Source organism: Callospermophilus lateralis, unplaced genomic scaffold, assembly GCF_048772815.1.
Source record: "Callospermophilus lateralis isolate mCalLat2 unplaced genomic scaffold, mCalLat2.hap1 Scaffold_386, whole genome shotgun sequence".
Taxonomy (NCBI): Eukaryota; Metazoa; Chordata; class Mammalia; order Rodentia; family Sciuridae; genus Callospermophilus; species Callospermophilus lateralis.
Window position 1 is genome coordinate 218,324 of NW_027514285.1, and position 15,218 is coordinate 233,541.

At 37.6% G+C, this 15,218-nt stretch overlaps 1 protein-coding gene across 1 annotated transcript in view; it reads left to right on the forward strand.

The window, feature by feature from the left end:
• The first annotated feature begins 5,089 nt into the window (after window positions 1-5,089).
• The window catches only part of LOC143389260 (protoheme IX farnesyltransferase, mitochondrial), a 133,442-nt gene continuing 123,313 nt past the window's right edge, over window positions 5,090-15,218 (forward strand). The window contains exons 1-3 of the mRNA XM_076842428.1: window positions 5,090-5,132; window positions 8,924-9,057; window positions 10,012-10,333. Coding sequence (XP_076698543.1) covers window positions 5,090-5,132; window positions 8,924-9,057; window positions 10,012-10,333 — 499 coding nt within the window. The remainder of the gene's footprint in view (window positions 5,133-8,923; window positions 9,058-10,011; window positions 10,334-15,218) is intronic.

A 15,218-nucleotide genomic window follows, 5' to 3' on the forward strand; every position in this document is an offset into this window, starting at 1 on the left:
TGCCATATTAGTATTCCAAAATACAGCCTAAATCCATGACAACAACTAGCCACCATGTTCAAATTCCCTTTATTTTTGTTAAACATGATATCCTTTTTTGGATAGCTGACTGAATTCTAGTTGTTTTTCCGTGTTATCTGCTGAATAAGATTTGATGCCTTGTTGCTCAACTCCTTGTGCCATTCATGGAATGTATCATATCATTCAGGATACAACGATTGGAACAACAAATAGTAGCTTATCCATCACAATATGCTATTGAAATACACCTGAAGATATATGTTCTTGACTTGGTGCAATAGCTCAGCAATTTCCTCAAGAAACTAGGCTGATTTTTCCATTCTGCCTTCCTCAGCATATTTTTTGTCTTCATGATCGTTACCGAATAGTTGGAAGAAGGCTGTCTCAGCTCCAGGAATTGCATTCTCAGCCTTTCTTCCTGAGAAAAGAGGAAAGTCAGAGAAAGTACCTCCCTTCATACGTCCAGTTCTTTCAATGATAAACAAAACCATTGCCTGAAACTTCTCCAGCAGGCTTTTTTCTCTCTCAAGACAGAATGGAGTAACATAACCAGCCCTGCTATAAGAACTCTGGGAAAGTGTGTAGGCAGGTAAATTAGAATGAGATTGTGCTGATTGACCTAAAGCAGCATGATTCATCTCCCAGGATCGGGTATTTTGTTTCCCTTAACAAGGTCTGTTTATTGAAAAGGCAGAAAACTATGGCATTGAATTGAACTTGCTAGAGTGCATTTTCTTGTTGCCACTTCTTTTTCTGTATTCTGAATTGTACTTCTCACTTTTAGCATCTCAAGACCCATGTATGGAACTGAGCTCTGGAGAGTAACAATGGAAAAATGGCAGCTGGAGGAGACAGCAGAGGTATAATAATGCCTGAAGTGACCTTGGACTAGGATTCTATCCTGATATTATCAGTCACTTCCAAGGAATGATTAGGAGATCTGAGGAACTGACTTACGTTACTCAAATTCACAGAACACTGACTGCAAAATCTAATCTGTACACTTAAGGTGGAACATCTATTCAAGAAGAATTCACATTAGTTATCTCCCCGGCCTTCAAGTCTGCCCTCTGATGCTGTACTTGGACTTGGGAGTGTACAAGCCATTGTGCTATAGCCTCACTGGCTGGCAGTGCTAATCAGGGTTGTGATACTGCAATATGAGGACAGGGGCAAGGAACTTTTCTACCTGTTTCCCATCTGCCTGTAAATTCTGTGAGAACTATTCCAATACTACTTCGTTCTCTACCAGCAGAAAGCCCTGCTTATAGCTTTTTCAGCAGTCATAGAATCAACATGATTAGTTCTCATTAATATCCTTGTTCCTAACTTTTTACTATTAATATTTCTCTTTGGGAAAGAGGGACATCCTTATCCTAGAGAAACTTAAGTAGAGTATGATGAACAATTGTAGTGAAAAATGAGGATAAGGGGAGTTGGGTTATCTTTAAAAATTATTGCTATGAAATACAATGATTGCTGTTTTCCACATCAGATTTTGTGTGATCCACTCATCCCTAAATAGCATAGGAGGGACACACAAAGCCATTTTAAAAAAAAATTTGTTGCACATGGACACAATGCCTTTATTTTGTTTATTTATTTTTATGTGATGCTGAGGTTTGAACCCAGTGCCTCACACATGCTAGGCAAGCGCTCTACCACTGAACCATAACCCCATCCCACAAAGTCATTTTAAAAAGCTATGAGTTAACCACATTAACTCATTTAACTTTGCTGTTCATCTATATTTACATTGATGGTATACTGGTGTAGATTAAATAGTACTGCAAGTGACAAAAAACCCCAATTACTCTGTATTAGGTAGAAATTATTTCTCCTTCATCTAACCAACCCAAGGCTCACACGGCAGCTTCCTAAGTTGTTGTTCTCCAGGCTCTGCACATCTTCTTGCTTTGCTGAACCTCCTCATGGTACAAGATGTTGTTCAAAATCGAGCCACTTCATCTGCATGCCAGCCAGCATGGAAGGACTTGCACTTTCCTATTAAGGACAAATAGAAGTCAAAACACATCTCTTCTAATTGTATCCCATTGCTCAGAATTAGTCAAAACGTCAAATCAGGCTGCAAGGTAGGCTAAGGAGTCTTTATTCAGGACAATCCAGTCATGTCTTCTAATCTGCATAAGGGATGAATAGTTATTGGTAGAGGATAAACAGTTGTTCAACAGAATTGTCATCTTGCTTTTCCTGACTTCATTCTTAGATTTGTTTTTGTTTTAAAAATAATAGCATTAATGAGAAAGTTCACACTCTATACAATTTACCTATTAAAAGTATAACTCAACGTTTTTAGTATATTCAGTTATATAACTATCACATCATCAATTTAGGGACATTTTCATCCTCTTCCTTGGCAATTATTTCTCTTTTCCCTCTACTATTTCTTTTGGCCCTAGTCAATCATTTTTTTTTTACAGAGAGAGTGAGAGAGGGAGAGAGAGAGAGAATTTTAATATTTTATTCATTTATTTATTTTTAGTTATCAGCGAACACAAAACCTTTGTTTGTACGTGGTGCTGAGGATCGAACCCAGGCCGCACACATGCCAGGTGACCGCGCTACTGCTTGAGCCACATCCCCAGCCCCCTAGTCAATCATTAATCTGACTATCTTTATGAATTTGAGTATTATGGACATTTTGTATAAATGGACCCCTCCAATATATGGTCTTTTGTGACTGTCTTTTTTCACAGTTCATTAATTCACTTAGTATAGTTTTCACAGTTCACTAATTTTGTAGCAAGTATTAATATTTTATCTTCACTTTAACAATAGGCCAACATATGGATATACCACATTTATATATGAAGGAGGAATTAGCTGATGGACACTTGCATTGTGTCCACTTTGGGGATATTATGAATAATACAGCTATGAAATCTATACACAGATTTTTGCATGGATACATGTTTTCATTCTTCTTGGGCACATTCCTGGGACAGTATTGCTGGGTCACATGGTTGCTCTATGTTTAACCTATTGAGGATCAGCGAAGTTGTTTTCTAAAATGATTACATCATTTTATATTCCCATCAACATATGTGAGGGTTCTAATTTCTTCACATCCTTACAAACAGTTGTTATTTTTTGAATTTTTGGTTCTAGTCATCCTAGTGGTGTAAAGTGGTATCACTAGGTTCTTATGTTTTATAACACAAAAATCTAAGAAAATATGTTTAGAGTCACAATTCCATTGCTTGGAGTGAATTACTTACCCTTTCTCAACCTCAGTTTCTTCTATGAAAATGTCAAGCTGCATGGATGTCTGAGGTCTGTCTGCAAAAGTTTCATTCATCTAGTATGACTGAAGGACAGACTTAACTACAGCATTTTCTAAGAAAACTTTCCAGGAAGTGTAGGTTTAATTAAGCAAAAAAAACTGCAAACCCAGTTCATCTTAAAATAAGCAAAAATTATCAATATGAACCATATTTCAATTCTCAAGATTGTTTGTCTACATGTGGGCAAGGTGGCACATGCCTGTAATCCTGGCTGCCTGGGAGGCTGAGGCAGAAGGATTGGAAGTTCAAGGACAGTCTCAGCAACTCAGTGAGACCCTGTTTCAAGATAAAAAAGAAAAAGGATTGGGAATGTAGTTCAGTGGTAGAACACCTCCGGGTTCAATTCCAAGTCAAAAGAAAAAGTACATTTTGTTTCATGTGTATATGTGAGTCTATAGAGTATACAGATGTATATACACCCATCTACACACATATATATGGTATCTCATAACACAGGCTGTGTTCAAAATGTTTGAAAAACAATGGGTTGAACAAAATTGTTAGACTCTTACTTATTCAAAATTCATTATCTACAACTCACTTAGTTTAATATTAACTTGGTCTGGATAGCCACAGGTCTAAGTTCTCAATGATGAACTGTGATCAGCCTCAGCTAATCACTGCAATCCCATTCTCTGTTTTGTCTACTTTCCTTGTATGTGAGAACAATCTTACAGTATCTTCCACTGAGTAGCAAGTTTAAATCTGACACCTTCCCTAAGCCAACAGAAACGTTACCTCAATTTGGATTTCTACAGCAATTTTTTCATTACCCTTATCACACGGACTCCCGGACTCCCATAACAACCACCTCTCCTCCCACCATAGGAACAGTGTATGCTCCTATAGAATCAAGGGGGTCTTATTTTTTTTGTCAGTGTCCCTAGTGCCTAGCAATGTTAGCTGAGGTGATCCCAAATAGTTCTCATCACATCACTGAAAATAAATAGAAACTGCCCTTAAAAAGTTCAGTTATCTATTTCTCTCCTGTTTTACAAGAGCTGACTTATGTACTTTTACTTATGAAACCCCAACAGGATAAACCTATGGGGGGGGGGCGCTGCTGCAAAATTTGATTGAGCAATCACAATACTTAAGATAATAACAATTTATGAGTGTCTAGGAACAATAGGAGCCTAGGTACCCGTTTGAGGGACACTGTGTAATTCTCTGGATCACCTGACAAGTGTATATATATATAGAGAGAGTGATGATTCAGTTCCCTTAATGTGAACCTCGAGTGCATCCGGCCTCACATCTGACAGCGAACGTGGTACAGCTGTCTGAAACCCAGTAGACCGGAAGGCGGAGGCGTCGCCGCACGAACTTGTACTCATGGCGCCCAGGTCCCCAGAAAATGTCCTAACCATACATTTAAACTGCCTTCGAGGAGGCCGCGGACAAGCCCTGCCCATCGCACCTGGTCATGGAGGGTAACCTCGGCCCGCAGGATGCCTGCTAGGTTCCGGGGCCTGGAGGCATGGAGCCGCTGTCCACGGCTTTTTCTGGTCAAGCGATGCAGGATGCTTCTCGCATTTCCCGAATGCATCTCGGGCACTCGACCCTTCATCCCTGCCAGGGTCCAGATCACCAGCCCAGATCACCCCCCAGCTACCAAGCTTTCCCGGCAGAGCCCGCCCGCCGGAAGTGACGAGCCGGAAGTCCCTGCTCCCACAGGGGGCGGGCAAACAAGATGGCGGCGCCCAGCAACCGGTGAGGAGAGAGGACACGGGGATCCCGGGGAGCGGCCAGAATTGTCCGTTATGGCCGCATCTCCTCACGCTTTCTCCTCATGCCTCCTGACAGGTAGTATACCCGACCTTGGGAAAATTCTCTCTCTCTTTTCTTTTTAATTCTTCCACGTGCGAGGCTGTAGCTCCGGCCGGCTGCAACCTTGGGAGCTCTTGGCTAAATCGGCTGGTTCACTGTGAGGAGGAAGTGACCTTGGGAATAGCCTAGCATGAAGAGGTCACAGACCTGTGAACCAGCCTGGCGCTGGGGCCCCAGTGGTCCACACCGTGTGCTCCATCCTCCTCTCCTGGATGTGAGGGCAGAGTTAAATCTTACGGTTCCACAAACCTCTTAGCATACCAGAGCCTCAGGTCCCAGCTATAGGCTTGAAATGAGAAGGAAAACACTTTGCTCCCACTCAGAAGCCCTGTTGCAACTTAAAGGGTCATGGTGATAACTGCAGACGGCAGGCCATAATCCCCTGGGACTTTTGGCTTTCTGTCCTCAGCGTGTCCCTCGTGTGATCATCCACTTTGAAAGACCTGTGATGAATGATGAAGTTTCAGTGCACTTTCCTCACTCTTTGCTAGTTCTCAAATGTCACCTTTTCAGAGAAGCCTGCCCTGACCATCCTATCTAAAATAAGAAACTCTGCCCTTCCTTTCTCATAACATCCTATTTATTAGATTGGGAATTTGATAACTAATGAACTAATGACTGTGTGGAGTGTGTGACTGTGGTTCATATTAGAGACCAGATACTAGAAGCCAGGAATGGCCTATTTGTTTTTTGTTTTTTTTTTTTTTAGTTATAGAGAGACTGAATGCCTTTATTTTATTTGCTTATTTTTATGTGGTGCTAAGGATCGAACCCATTGCCTCACATGTGCTAGAGAAGCACTTTGCCACTGAGCTACAGCCCCAGCCCCAGGAATGGCCATTTGGTCACTCTTCAGAAACTTTTGAGGTCTCACCTAGCACACACAAACTGTCTGAGATGTTTTGTGACTCAGCGAAATTCCTTTCTTCTTTTTTATAATGTAATTTTATGGGTCTCTTCTAATTTGTGTGATCTCTGGGCAAGTCATTGGACTTTTCTGGAATTGAGTTTGCTCAGTTTATAAAATGAAATAATTGAACTAGATGATCTCAAAAGTTGCTTCTGGCTCATAAAGTGGGGACAGAGTAGAAAGGTGTGTAGATGAAAGAAAGTTGGCCAGAGTTTAATTGTTGAAAGCTGGGGGATAAGTAATGGATGGAGGTGGGGGTGTGTGGTCATTGAACTCTTCTGCTTATGACTACAGTTTTCCATTATGAAAAGTTTTGCGTTTTTAAAGCACTATATTTCTTTTTAAAATTATGTATTTATTACTTCTACCACCTCTGATTGTGAGTGTTCTTTAATTCTAACCTAGGTATTCATTCTTGGAAATCTCAAACCTAGTTAGTACATGAGTTATACCCTCTGTGTGGAGGCTTCTCCAATGTCATTCCTCAGACTAGCTGTTTTTCTGCCTTTCCTGTAGAGCAGTTCCACTTAACTGTCCCAGTCCAGTGAATGCACTGCATGTGGCCCACATAGTTTGTTGCCAGATCAGTCTTTCAATGGTGTTGGTGTAGAAGGAATTAATAGCTTACTTTCTGAAATTGAATGTATGACCAATAAATCTAATAGTAAGTGGTCTCCATGACTTACTGTGATTCACTTAGAAGAGACCTTGATGGGAAGAGGTGGCAGAGAAAGTAAACTAGGACTGTTTCAGATACCTAGTAATCCAGTAGTTGTGTCTGATTTTGCTCATAAAAGTCCAAAGTATTTTATAACCATTAAAAATATTTTAGGGTCTTTTAGCTGTTGTCTTATCTAGTTTTAAAAGCTCTACAAATATGATTCAGTGTTGATGGTAAATAGTGACTATGGTCACATATTTCCAGTCCTGTGTATTTTAAAACCTACTTTAGCTTACCCTAAGGCTGAAATATTTATTTTCTAGGTACTGATTCAGAGAAATTAACATATTTTGCCTAAAGAAATTGTTTTCGTTATTTATAAGTGTAGTTTCCTAGCTGTTTTTTCTTCTTATTCTGTAAAATCTCAGCTTGGTTCACTTACTCTTGAAAGATATTTTTCAAAGGTGGTTCCAAACATATATTTCTGTGTGTAGAAAATATGCATGTCATAATTAACTACAGTGTGAGAATATGATTTTAGTGAATAAGTGACTAACCTCCAGTCTAAGATAATTGCCATGTATTTCAAGGGTAGTGTTAATTCTCCTTCCCACAATATAGGAAGGTCATATGGGCTATCAAGTCATCTGCAGAGAGCAATTGCAAGCAAGGAAACAATATAAAGTTGAACAAATGTTAAAGTATGTGTGTTTAGTGAAAGGTCATGAGACAACAACATTACTTTGGTGAGTTGTCCATACAGATTTGGGTGAGTAATATGTGTTATCGGCTTCAGGAAGAAAACTTCAGTTTTATGGAACATGGAGGCAGGATGACTGGCTTGACTCCTATTACCATTACTATGGTTCATATGTGAGATTATAGTGATCTATATCAGTAGGAGTGAAAAGGAGTGGATAGATTTTACCTATATTTCAGAGTTGACTGTACTTGAAGATTATTAGATGATAAAGGAAGAGTTCAGGAGATCCTAAAATCTTAAATAGCTAAGGCTTTTCTCTGCAGTACAGAATAGAGTAAAAAGGGTGAGAATAAAGTATTCTCAAAGATATATTGTTATCCATCCATATGGAGATACCAAGAGCAGTTGAATATAGACCTAATGACTCTAGAAATGGGTTGAAAATGAACAATTACCCATTTGCTCAGGGATCATATTTATTGTTCAGAACAATGGGAACACAACTCCCTTAAAGCGATAGACCCCAAAAGAGGAGACACCTAGGAAATATGAAGCAAAAAGCAGAAGACCAAGAACCTTTGGTGTCATGGAAGTCATTGAAGGAGAGACTGAAAAAGAAAGAAAAACTGTGGTATTGAACAGATTGTTAAGATTGTTAAGATAGTACAGATTGAATGAAATGAGGCCTAAGCCAGAAGTATCACAGTTATTGATTTGAGAGAAGATGCAGTAGAATGATTAAAAGCTAAGTTCAGATATAACCAGAATAGTTTATTCCTAACTCCTTAGATAGAGTCCTATTTTATTGAGAACTATTTCTTCTTCCTAGAGGAAGAAATGGAAGAAGAAATACTTCACTTACCTTAAGTGAACAGAATATTAACCTGAAATATGTATGTTCCAACTTATTGTCATTTATTGAGAAAAATAGTGTTATTCATTTTCTACTTTTTAAAAAAATGGTTGTATTGGTTGTTTTATTTTTTATTTTGGGGGGTACTGGGGGTTGAACTCAGGGCCACTCAACCACTGAGCCACATCTCCAACCCTTTTTTTGCGTCATTTAGAGACAGGGTCTTATTGAGTTGCTAAGTGCCTCACTAAGTTGCTGAGACTGGCTTTGAACTCGAGATCCTCCTATCTCAGCCTCCTGAGCCATTGGGATTACAGGCATGTATCACCATGCCTAGATGGTTGTTTTATATTCTTGAAAAGATCCATAGTGGCCATTTTAGCATTTACAATAATAAAAGCATAATGATCCGAATATGAAAAATTTCCCAGGTTCTCCTGACGAATTATATTGACTTAAACCACTAGAAGGCTAATAAATTGCATTTATTCCCAACTCTGGATTAGAAAATTTCAGAGCTCTGACCTGTCATATAGTAAGCACTTACTTTGGCTTGCTTTGCTATTGGGCAGATGTAGTTATCATTTGGTGAGAAATATTAATCATGCTACCATTTCTTCCTCCTCTTTCTCTATTTTAGGTTGGATAGGAGGATGTGTCTGGTATCTAGAAAGAAAAGCTGTGCAGGAATCCCCTCACAAGTTTATGTGCCTTTTCAGGAATGTCAATAAGCAGTGGATTACATTTCAGCACTTTAACTTCCTCAGGCGCATGGTATGTTTCTCAGTCTATTGCTTTCTGCCTATACTTTTTTTCTGTATGAGGGAATTTCAGAAATTCCTATTATAAGAAAAGATTTAGAAGTACTGTTTGAAAAAGACTTTTATTTAGTGTTCTCTTAAGTTTATCCAAAACTTTAATCTCTTGTTATGATTATTCTTAACTGAAACCAGAATAACTCTGGCATTTGAGGATAAAAGTATGATCTTGAACTTATTAAGTTTGGAGTAAGATTGAAAACTTCTGGCATATTTCGACTAGGCTAAAATTAGGAAAAGCTGAACTTTTATGATCTATCTTCTTAAATTCTTTGAAGTTCTGTAAGTACATAAGTAATACAGAAATGATTGTTTTAACAACATGGTCCTCTTATTTTTAATAAATCAGCAGTGCATTTGAAAGTCTTTTTAACACATAGATTTCTGAATAGACTCAAATAAATTGAGTTTTTGTAATTTGTGGGGCATTTTATAATGGGCAATGATAACTTATCTCAATCCTCTTGTATTCAAATATATATAATGCCTAAAAAACAACTCTGAATTCACTCATCAGTTGTAGGTCATATCTAAGGCTGATATTTGTAATTTCAAGTCTTTCTGACATAATGAAAAAGACATTTAACTAGTTACCCTCTGAGGTGGTTCCTCATCCCAGAGCTCCTTATATCTGGTTATTAGCTCTTGGTTTTGTCAATTTCAGAACCTTAGTGTCCTCATATGTAAATTAAAAAGAGATTAATATAATTAATCTTCTTTAGCAACTTTTAAGAAGATTAAATGAGATATGTGAACTATGGAGCACCTCACAAATTTAGTTTTAAACTACTGATGGAAGATGCTAGTAAACAACCATTTAAAAGTATTATAAGAAAAAATAAATAAATAAAAGTATTATAAGGCTTAGTTTTAGAGTAACATATGAGTTTGTTTGTTTCTTTTGGTTTAGTATGTGACGCAGCTGAATAGAAGCCTCAACCAGCAAGTAAAACCTAAGCCAGAACCAGTAGCATCTCCTTTCCTTGAAAAAATATCATCAGGTCAAGCCAAAGCAGAAATATATGAGATGAGATCTCTTTCAACCCCCAGCCTGCCTTTGTCTAGAAACCCAAGTGAAAAACAACTAATAGAACTAGAGTCTGCCTCCATCGTTGAAAGCCCAACAGATGTGGGAAAAGAGAGAAAAGAGGAAAAGCAGTGGAAAGAGATGAAACTGCATATGGATTATCTGCCAGGGACTTTGGCTCGCCTCTCCAAGATCAAACTCACAGGTACTTGGTTTTTCTGATGTGAACACCTACTTGCATCTTTATTTTAATTAAAGAGCTAATTTGTTTATTGTTCCCAAATAGCTTTAAACTGTAAATCCTTTATTAGTATTTTTCTTCTCTTCAATTTTATTAGGATTCAGAATCATTTTTTTTGCATTCTGTTTATACAGAATTATAAATAGTATCACACTAGAATTGTTGCATTAAAACTAATTTTTCATTTATACTTAGAATGTTTACCTGCTTTTTCCTTGCCTTTAATGTTTGTATACCTACCACATTTTTAAAATGCAGTATTTGAATTCTAGAATAAAAAAAAAATTGAGTTGCTGGGCTTGGTGTGAACCCACAATGGCTACCTGGACTCCCAGATCATTTCTATGTTTTGCTTCTTGGAGTGCCCCTGAGACTGTCCCATGGGCACAGGGGTAGGGACTGCTTTGCTGAAAGTAGGTTGGGAACCACTGGTTTGTTTATTTGTTTGGCTCATGCTAACACATTGAACCAAATTTTTTTTTTGTCTATAGTTGGATATTAACCCATAATTATGTCCTTTGGGTGTGACAACAACCTTGTGAATCAGAACAAGCATTATTATTCTCATTTCATAGCTCACCTTTTAGATTACCTATTTGTGCTAACCCTGTTTAGGTAGTATGTCCTGAATCACTCTCAGATGATGAGGTTAAACCAGGTACTATTGAAGGACAGAAAGTGCTAAGTGATGTTATGGAGTCAGATGAACCGATGAGACAGGGAAGCTTTTGAAAGTAGAGAAGTATCAGGGAAAGATTGATGTTGTTCACTTGTCTTTGAAAATTCAGAGTGAAAGGAGGTAAGCTAGACAATTTCCTCCAACAGTGCCCAACTTCGCTTAATGAAAATATTTTTGGAGCAATGATAAATAGACATAGGGAGAGTTTGATGAAGGAGCTGAAGAATTTAGTAACTCTAAAGAGACTTGCATAGTGTAACTCTAGAGAGACTGATTCTACAGGTATCCTTGAAAACATAACTTTGTGCTTTATTCTAACTAGGTAAGAAATCACACTTCTAAAGAAGTTAATTTTTTGGTATTACACAAGTGGTCGAAGTGTCATGTTGTTAACATGTTAAGAATTACCAGAGATAAGTTATGGTCATATGGATGTCACTCAAGAAATGAGGCCACTCAGTCTGATCCTTTGCTGTCCATTCTCCCCTTCACCTCTAGTCAAACATCTGTTACCAAGAGAATCTTGTAATACGTATAAGATTTGCTTTCTTATCTTCATTTCCTAAGCCATCATTACTAGTTCAAGTCCCAAAGAAATGGAGACATTGTTTTTTTGCAGTAGCTCCTAACTGTCCTTTCTACTTTTATTCCCAGCTTCCCTCTCCCCAACGTGGCAGTTCATGCTACACAGAGCTGCCAGAGTAGCTTTGCCAAAATATTGCCTTCAGTTTTCCTGACGTGCACATATCTACTCTTTTTCCATATTGCCTCCTGCCTCAGCTGCCTGGTTTTAAAGGAACATTGTAATCTGGAATGGTTAAACTCTTCTCCACAATCATACCTTTCCCTTTCTCCATCTTCTGCCCTGTGACTAGGATCAATCCTTTCACCTATACTTGTTCTTCCTGTCTGTGGAAGACTGGCTTGCCTGTCTTATATCCAGTCAGATCCTCTCAACCTCTTCAGTAAACTGGTTTGGGGCCTCAGTCTTGAGTTCTGATCCTGGCTGTGATATTTACTAGTCAGTGAGACTTTGGGCAGTTCCTTAACTTTATTGATACTATTTCCACATCTGTATATTAGGAATGATAATAGTGGTTTAGGAATGAAATCACATAATGCATCTAAACTCCCAGCAGCATGCCTGAAGCAAGGGAACCACTGAAAGGTTAATTGGAAGATGATTACAGATATCTGTTTGATTGTTTAAGATACATCGTTTCTGCCTGCACAAGGGCTTGAGGGAAATGAGCATTACCTAGGAAGGGAAATTGAGGAGGGTAATTTTAAGCAGTGACTGAAGGCTTTGTAAAGGCAAAGAAGCCAGTTCATCCTGGCATGTTTAGGGGATAGAAGTATGACTTTGAGTAATATAGTATGGCTTAAGTGTCGCACAGGAGAGATTGAAGAGTTAGGCAGAGGTCATGTTGAGAGTTGGGCTATTATACCACAGCAGTGGAAAGTTCTGGAAGATTTTTTTTTTGGAGGAATATGATCACTTTGTGGTTTTCCTTATTTATCTTTTAAGTGTCTTAATTACTGTTAAATTAATAAAGGTATGTTATTTTAAAAAAAGTTTAAATATACATCTTAAACTGAAAAAGTGCCTTTTCTGAAAAACTACTTGAAATATAGCCTTTTCTTTATATATACAGATACAGATATAATTGTGTTCTTTACCAGAAATAGTAAGGTCATTTACTTTCTCTCTCTTTTTCCATATATTTACATATAGTTGTAATTGTGTAACTTGCAATTATCTTGTAAACATAGCTTTCACTGACAGTATTCACCTCACAGCATACTGTTCCTTTAATAGATCTCCACTCTTTAAGTATTCCTTTACAGGTAAGTATTTAGGTTATTGCTAACTTTTTGCAATTAAAAACAATTATTTGATTAACTGTGTTCCCATAAGTCTCTGCATGAGTACATGACATTATCTGTAAAATAAGTGTGTAAGAATACAGTGGCTAACTTTAAACTTTTAATTTTTGATGTCAACCAATTTGTTTCTGTCTCACTCTACTCCTACATGTAGTCTTTACCATTTTTGTCAGTTTGTTCATTGAAAGATTTTTGTAAATTTTCATTGTGTAGGTTTTCGTGGGATTTATCATCTTTTTCTCTTATTTTGATCAGGTATACTTTTTTCTTCTGTTGTTTGCCTCTTGTATCTTTGATATCCCTTATATTCTTAATTATTTCTAATAATTAAATCAATAATAAATTTAAAACACCCAACACCATGCCTAACAGCATGGGAGGCACTGATAGGTTCATTTCTAATTAATTGCAAGTAAATAAAGAAAATTAACATTTTATCCATCACATTCATTAAAACTATTTCTTTTATACCTTATTCTATTTCTTTAGTTGTGATATTTTGTTGTTTTATTTTACTTCCCCACTGATATTTTTAACTTTTATGTATTCAAATTCATTGAGTCTTTTCATGCTGAGAAAATTTTACTATTGTGTAGTTACAAAAGCCTTCTTGTGAAATATTTGTATTTGTATATTCTCTAAGGTTTTGGGACCATCTGGAATTTATTTCAGTAGAAGAAAGATGAATACTTTTCTATTAGTGCTATTGACCAAAGATCACCTGTTTTATAAATAAAGTCTTATTGGAACACAGGTATACCCACTCATACTATACTGATACGTGCTACTTTGGCAGAATTGAGTGCTTGGGATAGAAACCTTATTACCTAGAAAGCCTGAAATTCATCTGGTAATTTATAGAATGTGCTTGCTGATTTGCTTTAAAAGAGTGTGGACTAGTGGGAGGCAAGAACAATGACAGACCAGTAGTGATAATCCTTTGAGAAATGATTTAGGGCTAACCTGAGCCTGAGACAGGGAATGAGAAAAAGAAAGAGAAATATAATCAACAAGGAAATAGAATGAACAGAGCCTTAGATTGCAATAGAGTGCTAGGGAGGCATAAAATAAAACATTGAGGACATGAAGTTGCAGAGTTGAATAGCTTTATGTAAAGCAAGTATTCACCAGCTCCTGGTTCCTAGTCTAATTTATTATTCTAAATCTTACCCAGCTCTCTGAGATGGAGCAGTATATTGTCCTAGGAGCCAGAGTTCCTGTGCTAGCTGAGTGACGTTGAACAAGTTCTGTGATCTCTTTGTGTCTTAGTTTACCTGTGTATAAAATAGGCATAATAGTAGTACTTACTTCAAAGTGTTGCTCTGAATATTAATTGAGTTCACATTTGCAAATTACATGCTTGGTGTATTAAGAGCTATACACACATTTCTTAAAAAATAAATGTGATATTTGGTTGCCCCCATAAACATGTGAGTTTGCTTCCCCTCCTCTAGGAAAAAAAAGTCTAGGCTTCTAGAAAGAAGAAACATGTTTGAAGAAAAGATGATGGTTTGAATTGTGCCAAGTGGAATTTGAGTTTCCACTGGCATATCTAGTGGGCAGGTTGCTATGATGAACAGGAACTTGGGTAGAGCACTGGCCTGGGGGAACCAGGGATCATCAAATGGGATTGGCAGTGAAGCCATGGGAGTGAATAAGGTTACTGAAGTGTGTACAGTATAGGTCAACATGTAGAGTTGAGGAGAGCAATGTATCAAAGGGCTTGTGAATATTCCTCTCTTAAGGTTTGGGTAAGGCTTATAAGGGAATCTGCAAAGAAATGAGTGGTCAGAGGAAAGAAAACAGGAAAGAGTCCTGCCACAGAGGCCAAAAGAGTAGAACCTGAACTTAATAAAGGAAGTAATCTGCACTGTCAAATGCTAGAGGTCTGTTGAGAAGCCCAACTAGAAAATTACCACAGCTGACAATTAGGAAGTCAATGTTGACTAATTGCTAAGTTAGGAAATAATTGTCACTCTTCTTTGAGTCATATGTGAGCTGCTTTAAATAGTTCACTTAATAATTAAAGTTTATTCCCATTTTGTTTATTTCTTTAAGAACAGAGGAAAGTGTGAACTGATTTAAGATCAATATTTCTTTTGGCCACATCTTTCTTTATACTTTTTGTTTTAGCCAGTTTTTTTGTTGCTGTGACCAAAACACTAGACAAGAGCAATGTAGAGGAGGAAAAGTTTAGTTTAGTTTACAGTTTAAGAGGTTCAGTGCAACTTCATAGCTCTTGGTCCAAGATGAGGCAGAAAATGATGGTGGAAGGGTATGGGA